The sequence below is a fragment of the Podarcis pityusensis genome (assembly GCF_964106645.2).
Source record: "Podarcis pityusensis genome assembly, chromosome: 14".
In the NCBI taxonomy this organism is placed as follows: Eukaryota; Metazoa; Chordata; class Lepidosauria; order Squamata; family Lacertidae; genus Podarcis; species Podarcis pityusensis.
In genome coordinates, this window is record NC_138039.1 from 35,289,167 (window position 1) to 35,306,933 (window position 17,767).

Here is a 17,767-nt window from a genome sequence, read left to right on the forward strand (position 1 = left end):
TCTCTGCTCCTCCACATGCAGCTGCTGGGTGACCTTGGGCTAGTCATACTTCTCTGAAGTCTCTCAGCCCCACTCACCTCACAGAGTGTTTGTTGTGGGGGAGGAAGGGAAAGGAGACTGTGACTGCTTTGAGACTCCTTAGGGTAGTGATAAAGCGGGATATCAAATCCAAGTTGGACTTGACGACCCTTGTGGCCCCTTCCATCTCTACAATTCTAAGATGCCTCTTATTTAAGACAGGAGTGGGGAAGCAGTGACCTTCCAGATGTTGTTAGACCAGAATGGGTGGGGAACCTCTGCCTGGCCTTCAGAACTCTTCCCAGGCCACCCCTCTCACTAGCCCTGCTTCTTATCCTGTCTTCGTCTGTCCAGAATGAGTCTGGTAATGCTTCCTCTGGATGAAGAGGATGTTTGACTATTTGTAGAAAACTAGCCTTCTGTACCAAAGATAAAATTCGCATTTGTTGCTTCATCCACTTTTGGCCTCTGGAAGGTAGCTCAGAAGAGAATGTGCCCATTGACCTGAGAAAGGTTCCCCATCCCTGGACCAGAACCCCCATTGACCCCTGGTCACGTTAACTAGAACTGATAGGTGTTGCAGCATGACAGCACCTAGAGGATTGCAGGTTCCCTGTCCTGCAGAATCTACAGTCCAGCTTGGCTGGGCAGGGGAGGTTGGCAGGATTGGTTGGTGTAGCTGGTAGGCAGGGTTGGTAGGGCAGGATTTGTTGACAGGGTTCCCCACTTCCTATTCCAACTTAAAGGCATTCTTGTGGATGCAGGAAATCAGCAGCAGGGCACCTGTGGCCTCCCAGGGGTTGTTGGACTCCAACTCCCACCAGTCTCTGGCAGCCTGGCTAACAGTCATGGGTTATAGCAGTTCTAATCTAGTGACATCCGTGCCTCACCATGGAAGTAGAACTTTAATGCAGGTTATGGGTATCCTGTACAACCAATACACAACAAGGTATTGGCGCAACATTCAGGTTCACAAATATCTCCACTCCCTTTGTTCATTGGAGTACCCAACACTTGTCACTGCACACATTTGGAGATGGAATACGAGGGGCAAAGATGTTAGATAAGGACAAGTGAGATTCTGAGTGGGAAAATGGCTGCTTCTAAAAGCATTCTATGGACAGCCCCTGTGCAGAGTGGTGACAAATGTTTGACTGACAGCGAAGCTAGCTGCTCAGGCACCCAGGGCGGTGCAAATGCCCTGCACCTGGAGGCAGAGCAAGCAGCCCACGGGGTAGGGCAAGCTGGGGCAGAGTATGCCGCGTGGAACCTCCATGGAGTCTGCAAGCCCCACGTTGCTGTTTCGGGCAGTGTGGAGGCTGCAGGTGCCCGAGCCACCACGTCTCTCCCCAGGAGAGGCTGCAGGCCAGGCCCTGTGGTCACCCCCCCCTCAGTGGTGACACCTGGGGTGGACCGCACCCGCCGCACCCCACTTCCTACACCACCAACTGACAGATCACATTTACATCCTACCTTTTTCTCCAAGGTGCTCAAAGTAGCGTACATGGTTCTCCACCTTCTCGTTTAATTCCCACAACCACCCTGTGTGGTAGGTTAAGCCCAGAAGTTGTGACTGGCCCAAGGTCACCCAGTGAGATTCATGGCTGAGTGGAGATTTGAACCCTGGTCTCCCAGGTGTTCATCCAGCACTCTGACCACTACACCACACTGGCTTTCATTGTAGAGAACAGGCCCCCTGCTACATCCTCCATACTCTATTATTTCAGGTCATAATACTTATGTTGCGAGTACGATACAGCTGTAAGCTGACGTACATCATGGCGAGCATCCATATATCCTAATGGAGTTTGGCTGTGCATCCCAGCGGGGAACACGATGCACCTTTTAGCCATTGGGCAGGACTGTGAGCATTACAAAGGCGGAGAATCTTCTGTCCCCTCTTCAATATTTCATTTCTGACTATCTCGCTACGCACTTATGGAATTCCACTCAGCTGCTGCTCTGCACATAAAATTGAAGCATACAGGCATACATGGGCAAGCTGGAGCGTGGAAGGCAATTCTCTCCCATTTGCAAGTCTCTGGGGGTGGGGAGAGGAGTGTTAAGGAAATGTGCACATATTAGGAAAGATTCTCAAGGATTTGACCCATGGGAAAACGTTTACAGATGTAGGAAGCTACTGCAACACTTAACAGTCTCTGGGCAGCAATTTCCAAATCTGTAAACCACGGCAGAACAGTTCAGCATGTTCCAAGAGAAAATAACACAAATACTGAAGTCTCCCATGTGGCCAAAATCCCCATCTTCAGAGGAGTGTGCCTGATGCATCTCTGTATGATTTACTGCTCTGTCCTTGCCTCCTTCTAGTCAGCCTCTCCCTGTTGTGGATGCACTTAATCTCTACATTGGCAGCAACTGGATCACTCTTAATGCAAACATAAGTAGGTAAGAAATAAAGGTAAAGGGACCCCTGACCAGTCGTGGCTGACTCTGGGGTTGTGGTGCTCATCTCGCTTTATTGGCCAAGGGAGCCAGCATACAGCTTCCGGGTCATGTGGCCAGCATGACTAGGCTGCTTCTGGCGAACCAGAGCAGCGCATGGAAATGCCGTTTACCTTCCCGCCAGAGCGGTCCCTATTTATGTACTTGCACTTTGACGTGCTTTCAAACTGCTAGGTTGGCAGGAGCAGGGACCGAGCAACAGGAGCTCACCCCATTGAGGGGATTCGAACCGCCGACCTTCTGATTGGCAAGTCCTAGGCTCTGTGGTTTAACCCACAGAACCACCCGCATCCCCAGGTAAGGAATAGTTGAGGACAAATGGCGGTCGGTTGGGCAGTGCCTCGTTTGCCCTACTGGACCAGCCTCCTCTGGCTGGGCCTAAGCTGCGTGTTGGTTGAGAGAGTGGGCATGTCTATTAGTAGTATCCTCTCTTTCACTCTGGGGAACCCTGGAGAAATCTCAGCACCCTTGCAGAACAATTCCCAGTTCTACTTTGGGAATTCTATGATAGATATGGAATGTGTTTCTAGTGTAGAATTGCCATGCATCAAGATCTAAGTTTTTGTGTGCTGTGTGTGCATGTACAAATGAATACTTTCCATGTCATTGCCCTCCCTCTCTGTCTCCCATGAACCCTCACCTTTCCCTTTCCCCATTAACTTACAGTATACAGTGAGAAGCACACTTGCATTAGACATCCCCACCACGTTCTCGGCAATACACGTCAACAGGAACCCGTTGTCCTCACTCGTGACATTCACCAGGGTTAGATTGATGGAATGGACATTGGTCCAGTTGGCGTTTGTCTAAAAATAACCGAGAGAGAGGGGGAGGAATGTTTAAACACACACACACAAAAGAACTGTTGAACCCTTGGCCAATTTGTGCCCCTGGATCAAGAGAAATCTACCATATAGATTACCATGCATCGTGCACATCTTTAACAAATTTGATGGGCATTGAAGGCCAACTAATATTAAACTGAGGATCCTCCATATATACAGAGAAGTTCTCTGGGCGATTAAAGCAGAAAAGCACCTGCATTTAGCATCCTACCTGATGAGTGTTGATCGAGCGTAGATTTACCACCATCCAGTCGACATCGGGAAGGGGTGAGCCGGAACCATTGCAGGTGATGACAGCATTTTCCCCCTCACACACAGTCAGATTCACATGGCTGACACTGATTTCGGGCAGATCTAAAGAAGTCAAACCAACACGAAAGCATCTTTGTCAACTAAGACATGCCACTGCAAGTACCAGGGTTCAAACCTCCAGTTCCTAATCCAGGAAGGTAAGAAGCTGCCTTACACTGAGTCAAGCCATTGTCTACAATGAATGGAAGCAGCTTCCCAGGATTTCAGCCCTACCTGAAGATGCTTCAGATTGAACCTGGGACCTTCTGCATGCAAAGTGGATGCTCTAACCACTGAGCTATGACCCTTATTCAAACCTGGATCAGAATGGCTTCAGATGCTGACAGTGCTAGAAGCACATGTCTGGGGGGGAAATACATCTCATTGGCTCTGCCCTGTAGGTACCCAAACTCCTGAGTAGTTTGCCATCTAATAAATGCTTAGCATTCAATTGAAGCTAGCAATTCTCAAAACACACAAAGAATAGCCTGGTGCATCCTCCTTTTTTATAGGACTGCATGCTATTGCATGCTATTGAGAGAGATCTTGCAGGAGCAGCGGGAGACTCCCTTGCTGGTCCTTAGAGTCAAGTCACAGGGTTGCCATATTTTGAAGAGCAAAAAAGAGGAAGCTATAACGGCCATTCAAAGCAAATGAATGCAATTTGTCTCAAATTTTACCCCTGGAAAATGAGGACGTCCTGGAAAAAGAGGACACGTGGCAAACCTAAGGGCATAGGAGAACAGGCACTTGTATATGACAGGGGAGGGCCGATGGGACAAGAATTGCATCAAATGCTTCAGAGAGGAGCAATGAGTGAGAAGGAAGACAGACTCTGCCTGGCACGCCTTAGATAATATACCCAGGATTGATGGATTCATCCATAGAAGACATCCATCAGTACTGCCTTTGCTGTTGAAGGCATTATGTCAGGCATAGGTAAACTTGGCCCTCCACATGTTTTGGGACTACAACTCCCATGACCCCTAGCTTGCAGGACCAGTGGTCCGGGATGATGGGAGTTGTAGTCCCAAAACATCTGGAGGGCCGAGTTTGCCTATGCCTGCATTATGTCCTGAATGCCAGTTGCTGGGAACTTCAGGTGAGCCGAGTGCTGCTGTGTTTATGTCCAGCTTGCAGGTTTCCTATAAGCATCGACCACCGTGAGAAGATGCTGGAATAGATGGACCTTTTGACCCCATCCAGCAAGTCTCTTCTTATAGTCTGATGCTGAAATAATAATAATAATAATAATAATAATAATAATAATAATAATATTTATACCCCACCCATCTGGCTGGGTCCCCCCAGGTACTCTGGGCGGCTTCCAACAAAACACTAAAATATAATAACCTATTAAACATTAAAAGCTTCCCTAAACAGGGCTGCCTTTAGATGTCTTCTAAAAGTTTGGTAGTTATTTTTCTCTTTGACAACTGGTGGGAGGGCGTTCCACAGGGCGGGCACTACTACCGAGAAGGCCCTCTGCCTGGTTCCCTGTAACTTGGTTTCTCGCAGCGAGGGAACCGCCAGAAGGCCCTTGGCACTGGACCTCAGTCTCCGGGCAGAACGATGGAGGTGGAGACACTCCTTCAGGTATACTGTACCGAGGCCGTTTAGGGCTTTAAAGGTTAGCAGTAACACTTTGAATTGTGCTTGGAAACGTACTGGGAGCCAGTGTAGGTCTTTCAAGACCGGTGTTGTAAGGTCTCGGCGGTCGCTCCCAGTCACCAGATTTTGGAGCAGAGATGGGCATATCTAGCAATAGAAACAATGGATAATTCCCACTGAAAGGGAAATTGCCAATTTTCGCTTATCTGTCCCATGTCACCCCCTCACCTCCACACTTTCCTATCGTCACCTTAAATGGGCATTCAGCATTCCACAGCCACTGAACATGCTCATCCCTTCTTGGAAGTGGCTGGTTTTGCATTTCTAGAACCCTGGTTTTCTCCCCAAGCCTACATATATATCCTTCTTGTACTTGGATGGTACCATTTTGGCTCTATTAAGCAACCACACTCACAGCCCGGACATCGGAAATACCAGGGCTGATTAACTTGGCAAGCTCCGCCAGCTTCTTGGATCACAAATGCGAGGCTCGGTTGTAAAATTCTCTGAAAACCGCTTTCACGTTGGACCATTGTTGTGAGACGGAAGAGTTCCATTTTGGAAGGGAAAGATATCAGCAGGGAGATCTCTCTCCAGTTGTGATGGGGAGTGGTGTGGGGGCAGGGAGGTCAGGGAAACTGTTCACCCCATAATCCCAGGAAATTAATGTACATAAATCCACTCCAGATCGTAGCCAGAGAGGTCTTCCCAGCCTGCTACTTTGCTCACGAAGGATTTCCTAATCCTCAAAGATTACTCCTCCAATTTGCTGAGGAATTTTCAGTTGTCTCCCAAATCCCTTTTGGCTCACCTTCATGCAGCTATTCCAGCCCACTTCCAACATTTAATAAAAAGGGAAGAGGGGGCAGAAAAGTGTATGGTTGTCTTTAGCAAAGTTGGGAGATGTTTTAACATGTGCAATTCCTAGGAGTTCTATAACTGGGGGAGGGAGTAAAGGTAGGAAGAGAAATACAGTGTGCTCTCTACCTACCCAATTATGTACACAAGTCCAGCTACAGGATTTGAGTGGTCCCTGTCAGGGATAGCAGAAATCGGTCAATTTCAGTTTCTCACTTCTCCAGTCTCAATTTCAATTCTCCACATATTCAGATCAGTTTGCAGATCTATTTTTTTTTTAAGTCCTCGCAAAAAATTACCAGCATTTTAGTGCAAATTCCTTCTACGTAAGCATATTCTGTATGCAATTTTGCATACAATATTCATAATTATGCAAAGCAATTTTCCCTAACAGAAAACATTTCTGTACGTTGTTTCCCCAGATACATTTTTATGCTTTAGTATATGCATGTGTGCACCATTCCTTGGTGGAGAGCTGCAGTGCAAAATCTGGAATTTCCAAAAATGGCTGCATTTCAGTTTGTGCATTGTTTGTGAATTAGGCAAGTTCATCTCTACATGTGACCTGAATTGAAATTCTCCCCCATTCCTAGTCCCTGGACAGGTGACTATCCCTTTAACTTGTGGTAGATACAAGGAAGCAACACGGAATACAGTGGTACCACGGGTTAAGAACTTAATTCGTTCTGGAGGTCCATTCTTAACCTGAAACAGTTCTTAACCTGAAGCACCACTTTAGCTAATGGGGCCTGCCGCTGTGCTGCCGCTGCGCGATTTCTGTTCTCATCCTGAAGCAAAGTTCTTAACCCGAGGTACTATTTCTGGGTTAGTGGAGTCTGTAACCTGAAGCGTCTGTAACCTGAAGCATCTGTAACCTGAGGTACCACTGTACTCTTATTCAGGCAAGTGTAACTGCATGCAAAATACAAGTGTGTGTGTGTGTGTGTGTGTGTGTGTGTGTGTGTGTGTGTTTTCCTGGAGAGGTAGCTCCATCCCTAAGTTCTCACTCTTCCCCCAAGGACTTGGCTGTCCTCAGAAGAACCCACATTCCCTAGAGTTTTCTATGAGTCATTGTTTTGGGTGTGCTTCTATGCCGGGAGGTGCCCCAACCGGAGCAGTGGCTCCTTCAGAGACACAACAGAGGCAGCTACAAATATGCAAGCATCTAACCTTCAATCCTGTTTCTGCCATTGACTCACTGGCAGAGAGGCAGTAGTAGAAGCTGTGAAGGAAAGTTGCAAAATTTCTTATATCGCTGATTTTAAAGAGGAGTGTGCAAAATGCTCTTGTCAGGTTTAGATACAGTACATTTGACCTCGGTGCAAACGAGTTGAACTGAAAAGCCCTAAAGGCCTTCTGAAGCAAGCCAGGCAGAAGATAGAGCTATTTATCAAGTTCTGCTATACATATTCCATGGCGCCAGGCCATAACACACTGGGGAAGGGCCATAGAGCAGTGGCAGAGCATCTGATTTGCATGCAGAAGGTCCCAGGTTTGATCCCTGGCATTGCTGTGAGAGAACCCTGCCTGCAGGCCTGGAAAGCCAACTTCCAGTCAGTGCAGACGACACTGAGATAGATGGACCAATGCTCTCACTCAATACAAGGCAGCTTCCTATGTTTCTACAGCACAAAACAAACTTGTCACAGCTTCACCAAGCCAGCCCATCATCCAGGGCCTTCCTGGGAACTCCAGTTTTGATGCAGACCCAGGAAATCAGCAAAATAAGGTTCAACGAGCCAGGGACTGCTTACAGGCAGTGTTTTGCTTCCATGCACCAATGTTTCCAAGGTGAAAGCTAGGTTTTGGGCAAGCAACTCATTCCTCACCCAGAACCCCAAAATAACTATTTTCTGCTACTATTGGCAGCAAGTGGCAGCAATTGTTCCCACCCCATGTCTGCTACTTTTGCACCATTTCTGGACGTTGGGGCTTCATCTTCTTCCATGATGTCCCCAGTATAGCAGGGAATGTACAACAGGAAGGATGACACTGCACAGCCAATTAGATTTGTCTGTATGGCAAAAACAGTCCCATGAGGACAGAGGCTGCTCAATGACCACAGAATGCTGACTATTATGGGGAGGGCACAGGAAGAAAAGGGCGAAGATCCTGACAACAAAGGCGGTTTCCTATATTCTTCTGCTACTAAAACATTATTGAGTTTATTGCATGTAGGATTGCATGAAGATTGTGGAATGCTCTCCCCAGAGAAGCTCATCATTATATATCTTTAGGCACCAGGCAAAAACTTTCCTCTATAGCTAGTACTTTGGCCTTTAACTATCTGTGGCCTCTTAGAATTGGGGGGGGGGGATGTTTTTAATCTATTTCCCTTTTCCTCTTGGCTTTAATGTATCTATACGCAGGTGTGGGAGAGGGTGGTCTGTCTTTTTGGTTGATTTCAAGTCACTTTGGGTTGCCCTGCGCAAGATAAATCAACTAACAAATTTAATAATTAAAGTGTTTGTTTATTTTGCATTGAGAATTGTAATGCGTTCAGTCATGCAATCAGGTAATAGAATCGTACAGCTGGAAGGGTCATCTAGCCCATCTCCTTGCAATGCAAGCCTGCTTCCCCCTCCCCCCCAAAAATGTTTTATTATTAATTTGTGCACCTGCTGCGTCCGTAGCCTAGAGGGAAAGGGAAGATAAGAAGAAAACAAAGGAATTGCAAGCAGTGGCAAAATAAGCTTGCTTATTGTCTGGCTCTGCCAGAAACTTTTGGGACATATGAGAAGGACCTGCTGGAACAAGCCGGTATCCCAACAAGTCCAGCATCCTGTTCACACAGTGGCCAATCAGATGCCTGTGGGAAACCTGGAGGGAGGACCTGGGCGAAATGGCACTCTTCCTTTCCTGAGGTTTCCAGCAACTGTCATTCAAAGCACATTGCCACTGAGAGTGGAGGTAGAACACAGCCAGCATGACTAGTAGCCACTGATATCAGGGCTAGAAAAATGCAACCTGTGCTGCTGATAGTGTGATTCATGCAACACGTTGGCAATTAATATACTCAGAACAATAATTACAGGGTGAAACAGCTGCAAAACACCGGCACCCTGTCGTCTACAACGTCATTGTCTACAACTTTATCAACATCTATCTACAATTCTACTAGCATCTCTCGGTATTGTGAATATCACCGAACTCACCCTTTGTTGGTATCTTCATGAACTTATCTAAAACACTGAGCTAAGCATTTGAAATATCTATTGAAACCAGACATTTTAGGTTCATTTTAGGTGGGGTAGTTCACAAGTCTTTGTGGCTTTGTTTAATGTTTTGTATTTTTCTCAGAAAGTTGATAAAGTATGTATAATTATTGTTCTGTGTACATTAATTGCCAACGTGTTGCAGGAGTCGCACTACTGATATCAGGGCAGCAACTACCACAAAACATCCTTAATTTGGAATCAAGACCAGGGTGTTCAGAATTTCAAAATCTGGAGAGAAAGGTGCATGGGGAACATTTCAGAATCATTCCCCATGCCTGTGACTCTCTAAATGACCTTAGACTACAACTCCCATCACTCCTAGCTGCTGGCCACACTGCCTGGGGCTGATGGAAGACCACATATTTCCCCTCCTTGACCTATGGATTGCAGTGTTTTGTTGCCCAAGGGACTCCCACCCAGGAGGCACACAAAGAGAGTAGGTAGAGGAGCATCATTGCTGATAACTCCATCTCTTTATATCTCCTCCAAACAAAGCAGCAGCAAACCCACAAAGAATTGTGGGAAGCACTGAACGGGGTTGAGAAGCTACAGCTGTTTGCAGCTCAAGAGACTCCACCGGGAAACAAAGGTAATAAGTTTAAGGGGAAACCTGATGATCACGGCGATAAGGGGGAAACAAAAAATGGCCTCTCAAAACTCGAAGGGTTATGTAAATAAGAGAAGACAACAGCTTGTGTGTGTGTGTTGAGGTGGACAGTATACATCTGTGGTGCTAGAGGAATTCAGGCTTTGTGCATTCCAATAGAAACTGACTGGAACATAAGAACAGCCTGCTGCATCAGACCAAAGTCTCATCCTGTCCTCACAGTGCCAATCAAATGTCTGCAAGCAGGACCCAATCAGAAGCGCACTCTCCTTTCTACAGCACTTCCTAGCTTTCCCCAACCTGGTGCCCTCTGGGTGTTTTGGACTACAACGCCCATCAGCACACCTGCATTGTCTACTCCACCACAGCTTTGTGATGGGTAGGAATCAATGGAAAAACATCTGGAGGGCACCAAGTTGGGGAAGCCTGTCCTAGACTGATGTGCAGACTGGAAATGAAACTTTCAGTCCAATTTGCCCTTCTCAAGTGTTTAAATACCCTTTCTTGGCTCAGTAACAAGGAATCAACAATACACTTTAACAATTCCAAGCTAATACATTGAGAAATGGGAGAAAATCTGAATTAAATTTACATTCACATTTTTGAGTGGATCTTCCCAGATTAAAGCAGATTTATGGTGAGCCCAGGAGAAAGTGATATAAATCAGAAATGAACTTGTTTGTCCATCCCTATAAATCGGCTTCATGAAAAGAGAAAGGGGTTTTTTTACGGATTATAATCTACAGTGGTACCTCGGGTTAAGTACTTAATTCGTTCCGGAGATCTGTTCTTAACCTGAAACTGTTCTTAACCTGAAGCACCACTTTAGCTAATGGGGCCTCCTGCTGCCGCCGCACGATTTCTGTTCGCATCCTGAAGCAAAGTTCTTAAACTGAGGTACTATTTCTGGGTTAGAGGAGTCTGTAACCTGAAGCGTATGTAACCAGAGGTACCACTGTATTTGGATCAGGACCTGTCTTTTATGCTTTTGCAAATCTCCATGCATGTTGAACCATAGCAATGCATAACAACAATCGCTGCCCCCAGTGGAAACTGCAACAAATTGTTACAGGGTGGGATGCAACTGATCAGGTTTCCATCAACTTCATACCATCACTGCCATTTCCCATCCATCTCCTCCTCCATCCAATTGCCAGCCAGCATTCCTAGCTGACTGAATACACTCAGTCCTCACTGAATAGATTTAGGCCTCCAAGGATTCCCCTGCTAAAGATTATTTTTTCTTTCTTTCTGTACTTTTGCAAAAAGATGGGATTCCCCCAAGTTCGCTGGTGCCTTGCTTTTGTGCATGGATGTTCCTGGTGCTGTTTTCACACACAAAAAACCAAGAATGGCACCCAGAGATTGGACCACAAAAATAGAAGGAATAATCATAATCTAGCACAGATGCCTAATTAAGTGGGTGGTGTTTGGGGTGTCACTTTTTTTCTTTCCTTACCACACTGATTGACATTCATCTTGTGCACGGCTATGTTTTTGTTTTCTGTATTCATGCAGTTCAAGTTCTGGTTCTGCAAATTGGCTTCGCCTTTCTCCTGCCACAGCTGGATCCAGCGGATGTCACAGCTGCAGTTGAACATGTTTCGCTCTAACCTCCTACACAGGAAGAGAAGGGGAGACTGTGAGAGAGAAAAGGTGGAGAGGAGGTAAAGGTTACATGGAATCATGGCAGCGGAGCTGGCCTCAGAAGGTCGGCCTGGGTTAGAGACTGCTGGGAAGCTGGGAACCAAACAGCCAGGAGACAGAAGAAAGGAAGGTGGCTAGGTGCAGGAAAATTAGCAGAATTTATTGATGTCCTTAAAATATTGATACAGGGCCAGCTTCAGCTTCAAGGGGCTCCTGGACAAAGGGTGCATTTGTGGGGAATATTGCATTCATTTTCCTGATTATAACGCTAAAGCTTCTACCGCGTTTTCTAATGTTCCTTTCATACTGCAGAGTCTGTTGTGTTATGGAACTGTGGCCTTTTTTTTAGCAATATACAGCCGTGCCATGGAAATGACGTTCACGTTAATAGGCATGGTTTGACACCACAATGAACATCATTGCTACTTCCCCACCCTTTCCAGACCTGCATGATTCTGCTTCCGCATGATTCCCCCCATAAAAATGACAGGAAAGAACTAGCTGTATGTTGGCGTACTGTACTTTACTCCCATGATTTTCCAGGTTAAGGGGACCGCTAATAATAATAATAATAATAATAATAATAATAATAATAATAATTTTTTATTTATACCCCACCCATCTGACTGGGCTTCCCCAGCCACTCTGGGCAGCTTCAAAAAATATATTAAAATACTGTAATACATCAGACATTAAAAGCTTCCCTAAACAGGGCTGCCTTCAGATGTCTTCTAAAAGTCTGGTAGTTATTGTTCTCTTTGACATCTGGTGGGAGGGCATTCCACAGGGCGGGTGCCACTACTGAGAAGACCTGGTTCCCTGTAACTTGGCTTCTCACAGTGAGGGAACCACCAGAAGGCCCTCAGAGCTGGACCTCAGTGTCCAGGTAGAACAATAGGGGTAGAGACGCTCCTTCAGATATACTGGACCGAGGCCATTTTAAAATAGTTTTTTTTAATAAAAAAAAAAATCAAATAACATGGAAATGAGTGCTAAACATGTGCTTTATTTTGCTAGTTTTCTGGAAATGACTTTTATGTCATGGGAAAAGCTGATACAGAAATTAACAGTTAGGAAAACAAGGAAATGGAATAACTGCCATGTGAATGCAGCCCAAGTATCCTCTGGTGGTACCCTAGCCACATACGATGGCCAATTAGGGCACCAGTTGTATAATTATGCAGACATTGTGCAGATAGTGCAGGGGGTCAGACTAGATGACTGTTGGTTTCCCTTCCAACTCTAGAATTCTATAATTCTAAGTAAAAGATCATTTGCAGTATACCTGAAGGAGCGTTTCCACCCCCATCGTTCAGCCCGGACACTGAGGTCCGGCTCCGAGGTCCTTCTGGCGGTTCCCTCACTGCGAGAAGTGAAGTTACAGGGAACCAAGTAGAGAGCCTTCTCAGTAGTGGCATCCGCCCTGTGGAGTGCCCTCCCACCAGATGTCAAGGAAATAAACAACTATTTTATGTTTAGAAAACATCTGAAGGCAGCCCTGGTTTAGGGAAGTTTTTAATGACTGATGTTTTAATGTATTTTTAATCTTTTGTTGGAAGCCGCCTAGAGTGGCTGGGGAAACCCACCCAGATGGGCGGGGTATAAATAATATATTGTTGTTGTTGTTGTTGTTAACTGAATAAAACAGAAATCACCTCTCATACGAGAACCAAAATAACTTCCAATGCCAAAGTGAGAAAGAAACTAGCAAAGGGCATCCTTAAGTCACAGCTCCACAGGTTAATCAATGAAAATTTAGTTGACTCATCTACTGGTTTAAACAAGTCAAAGTTTGCAGCCCTTCCTGGCTGCATTACGGGGATAACAGAGGGGAAGGAGGAAGCAGGGTTCCCAACGTCATGTTAGATTTAGATGTCATTGCCTTTCTTCAAAGATGTGCACCTTCCTTCCACTACTCACCTGTATAGAGTTTCCATTTTATTTGTCCTTTCCCCTCCATGCCCATAAAGTCAAGGCTCAATCCATAAGACTCTGCCTTAGCACATTGACTCAGAGCTCCTGCTGCTCAGGGATCTGAGGCAACATGCATTTTAATTGAACATAGAAGCTAGCTTTTGTAGACTTAGACCCCCATTGACCCAGCTGTGCGGCGCAGATGGGGAATCTGCTTTTTAATGTACTCCACTTAAAATACTTACATGTATTTTATGTACTGAAATTATATTATTATTATTGATTTCTTTTCCCTGTCTCTCTCTGCACTATAAGCTCCCCAACCACTATTCCAACGCTCTGCAAGCTCCCCTACAAAACCATGAGACTGAAAGAACCCTCAAGGGAATATTACAGAATGCTTAGACCACTGAGGGAAGTGATGATAAGAAATAGGGCAGAATTTAAGAGGGTGCTGAGATGGGGACTTAGGCCACATTTGCACCACGACTTTCAACAGTCATGGCTTCTCCCAAAGAATTCTGGGAGCTGTAGTTTGTTAAAGGTGCTGGGCGTTGTTAGGAGACCCCAATTCCCCTTGTAGATCTACAATTCCCAGAGTTCCCTGGGGAGAGGGATTGACTGTTATCATACCCTCTGACATTTCTCCAATGAAAATAGGGATGTCATTATTATTATTATTATTATTATTATTATTATTATTATTTACTATTTATACCCCACCCATCTGACTGGGTTGCTCCAGCCACTCTGGGAGGCTTCCAACATATATAAAAACATAAGAAAACATTAAACATTTTTTAAAAAAATCCCTATACAGGCTGCCCTCAGATGACTCAGGGGGGGTCACATAACTCCATACCCTCCAACATTTCTCCAATGAAAATAGGAACGTCCTACCATACCCTCCATGGGACGTGAGTGGCACTGTGGTCTAAACCACTGAGCCTCTTGGGCTTGCCAATCAGAAGGTCGGCAGTTTGAATCCCAGCAACAGGGTGAGCTCCCGTTGCTCGGTCCCAGCTCCTGCCAACATAGCAGTTCGAAAGCACACCAAAAAGTGCAAGTAGATAAACAGGTACCACTCCGGCGGGAAGGTAAACGGCATTTCCGTGCACTGCTCTGGTTTCGCCAGAAGCTGCTTAGTCATGCTGGCCACATGACCCAGAAAAACTGTCTGCGGACAAACGCCAGCTCCCTCCGCCTGTAAAGCGAGATGAGCACCGCAATCCAAGAGTCATCTGCAACTGGACTTAACTACCAGGGGTCCTTTACCTTTATCTTTTTACTGTACCATCCAACATTTCTCTGATGAAAATCGTGATGCCCTAAGGAAAAGTGGGACATTTCAGGATCAAATCAGAAACCAGGACGGTTTCTGTAAAATCTGGGACTGTCCCTGGAAAATGGGGACACTTGGAGGGTCTGTGCTAAACCACTCTGGGACAGAGGAGGAATCCAAACTGGTGTCAAAGCATTCCCTGAAATTTGTCCGCCAAGGAGAGCTGCCATTGCAGCACTTCAGGGGGCAGAACTGTAAGTAATAAAAATGCAGGCTTCCCAGATCATTCTTAATGCATGACTCTCCCCCATGAATAATATAAGAGCGGTGTGCCTCGGGGTGGACTTTTCCAATGGCCTGCCCCAGCCATGTCGGTGATGTAATGTGTCCTAATCGCAGTACCCAGGGGAGCTTTTGTGCAAATTAACTCCCAGCATTTTACTGGGCATGCCACATGCCACCAGCACACAGGCGCTCTGCCACTTAAGGGACTTGGCTGGGGTTAGCTTTCTTTTGAAAGAAAATACAGTGGCTGGCTTCCCTGCACTTGCAGTGCTGTCTACAACATTCATAGCATGCCAGACGTGCTCGATTCTCCTAGCTGTGGTTATCACCCACACCACTTCATAGAACTCATAGAGTTGGAAAGGACCCCGAGGGTCATCCAAGTCCAACCCCTATAATGCAGGCATATGCAGCTGTCCCGTACGGGGATTGAACCTGCAACCTTGACACTATCAGCACCGTGTTATAACCAAGTGCGCTATCCAGACGGGGTGGTTGCATATTGCCTGGAGGACCCCTTCAGGCTTTGAGTCCTAGCTGAGTATTACATTTTCTGCTTTGCATATAACAGGTCCTCCACTGAATCCCCAGCATCTCCAGTTAAGAGATGGAGATGTCCCATGTGTGAAACCTTGGGGAACTGCTGTCAGTAAGTCTAGAGAATACCAAGCTGGAGGGGCAAATGGTTCTGACTCAGCATAAGGCACCTTCCTATGTTCCTCTCAAGCAGGATTGCCAGATGGCAACTTCTGTGTCCCTGCGCCCCCATACTCTCTCCGGAGAATATAATGTGTGCATGATCAATGACACCTCTCACATAGAACAGATCTCAGTATGACAGCAAAGCATCTAAGCAATTCAGCAGAGCTTCTGGAAGTTGGCTCTTCATCACTTCCAAAGAATATCCTCCACACACACACAAAAAAAGGTTTGCTTTCCTTTGGGCAGCACTCCTTGAGCAAACATCAGAAGGCAGCAACTCCTTGCTAAAAATGTCTCATCGCCAGGAGGATGGGGCACAGGTGATCAAGCATCTCAACCCTAGTCATCTCCCATCCCACAACAATGTAAGGCAGCATGAAAAAGGAGTGGGTGATAATGCACTGAAAATGGACACAGTTCCTTCCAGATGCAGCTCCATTCTAGACACACATCTGTCAGTCACAATGCCAGACACTTCTGTAGCTAGAAAGAAACATACAGGCACACAATTGGGAAATTATGGTCTGCATTCAAGCAAGAGCTGGAGAGGAAACCCTCCATAGGTCCCATTGTATTAGGAAAAGTGGCATGGGAAAAGAGTTTGAAGAAGAGAAGAGTTTGGATTTGATATCCCGCTTTATCACTACCCGAAGGAGTCTCAAAGCGGCTAACATTCTCCTTTCCCTTCCTCCCCCACAACAAACACTCTGTGAGGTGAGTGGGGCTGAGAGACTTCAGAGAAGGGTGACTAGCCCAAGGTCACCCAGCAGCTGCATGTGGAGGAGCGGAGACATGAACCCGTTTCACCAGATTACGAGTCTACCGCTCTTAACCACTACACCACACTGGCTTTCCACAATGATCAGTTATGGGCCCTTGTGACATTGGGTAGCATCCAGTGCTAGTTTTAATCAGAGTGGACCCACTGAAGTTAATAAACATGATTACCTGAAGTTAATGTCTTTTCAGGCCAGGGGTTTATTTTTCCCCACAAGTACACATGTTGAGGAAGGCAATATGCCTGCTTAGGGTATGTACCTCACAGCAAGCTAAAAGCATAATTCTTCCAACATAACACATATTTTCCTTCCATGCAGGAAAAATGTTGTGTGTGAGCAGGTATGTTGTGCTTTAAACCTAAACTTACAAAATCTTCAGGAACTACAGTGTCGTTACTTTTGATTTTGGTGACTATGGCAGACAATCAAGCAAGTTACCACACCAACATCTAAGTTGACATAAGAGGTTGGGACCATTGAATTGTCAATGGTTGGGACCGTTGAACCCTCTCTGTTCCTTTAGCATCCTCTAGAGGGCGCTGTGGGGCTTGGGCATCCCTAGGTAACCGGACCATTCATCCCTAGGTAACAGGACCAGTGGTCAGGGATGATGGGAACTGTAGTCCCAAAACATCTGGAGGGCCAAGTTTGGCCATGCCTGCCTTAAGTTAATAATGACAATGGGACTGCTCCAAGTAGGGCCAGCATTGGTAGAAAATAGACTTCTCTGCAGTTTCCCCCCTTGCCTTGTTGGAAAAGCTGCTTTTCCAATGAGCTTTGCAAAGCAGGGTGCAAAGCAATAACATTTTACATTTCTCCCTGATGACCAGTGTTGACTTTTCAGCACGTCTGTCTGCCCCCAGTGGTAGGCTCAGCAAGGAGCATCACAAAGGAGGAGCAGACAAGATGAAAATGCCACAGGCCAGCTGCAAGAGAATGAAAGGAGAGAGGAAAATCTATAGCCCACCTAGGGATGCTTGAGAAATCTGACGTTTGCACATTCCCATGTGAACCAATCGAACCCTAACCTCTCTGACTAATGCATGGATCAGAAAATAGCTACCCACACTGGATTTTGTACTTCTTCAAATGTTGAAAACACAATTCTTGGCAGCTTAAATGGGCCACCTCCAGCACTTTCTGTCCGCTACTGCGAGAGCCCCTGCATTAGTGGATGGCAGAGTTTAAAGGCTGCACCACAAAGGAATCCAATGTAACTAATGGATGCTTGTTGTGCAACCGCTGAT

General features: G+C 46.1%; 1 protein-coding gene across 3 annotated transcripts in view; it reads right to left on the reverse strand.

The window, feature by feature from the left end:
* The window catches only part of NTRK3 (neurotrophic receptor tyrosine kinase 3), a 421,404-nt gene that overhangs the window by 230,259 nt on the left and 173,378 nt on the right, over window positions 1-17,767 (reverse strand). For all 3 annotated transcript variants that reach the window (XM_080980344.1, XM_080980345.1, XM_080980346.1), the window contains exons 5-7: window positions 11,371-11,528; window positions 3,538-3,680; window positions 3,146-3,287 (exon numbers count right to left, since the gene is read on the reverse strand). In XM_080980344.1, coding sequence (XP_080836470.1) covers window positions 3,146-3,287; window positions 3,538-3,680; window positions 11,371-11,528 — 443 coding nt within the window. The remainder of the gene's footprint in view (window positions 1-3,145; window positions 3,288-3,537; window positions 3,681-11,370; window positions 11,529-17,767) is intronic.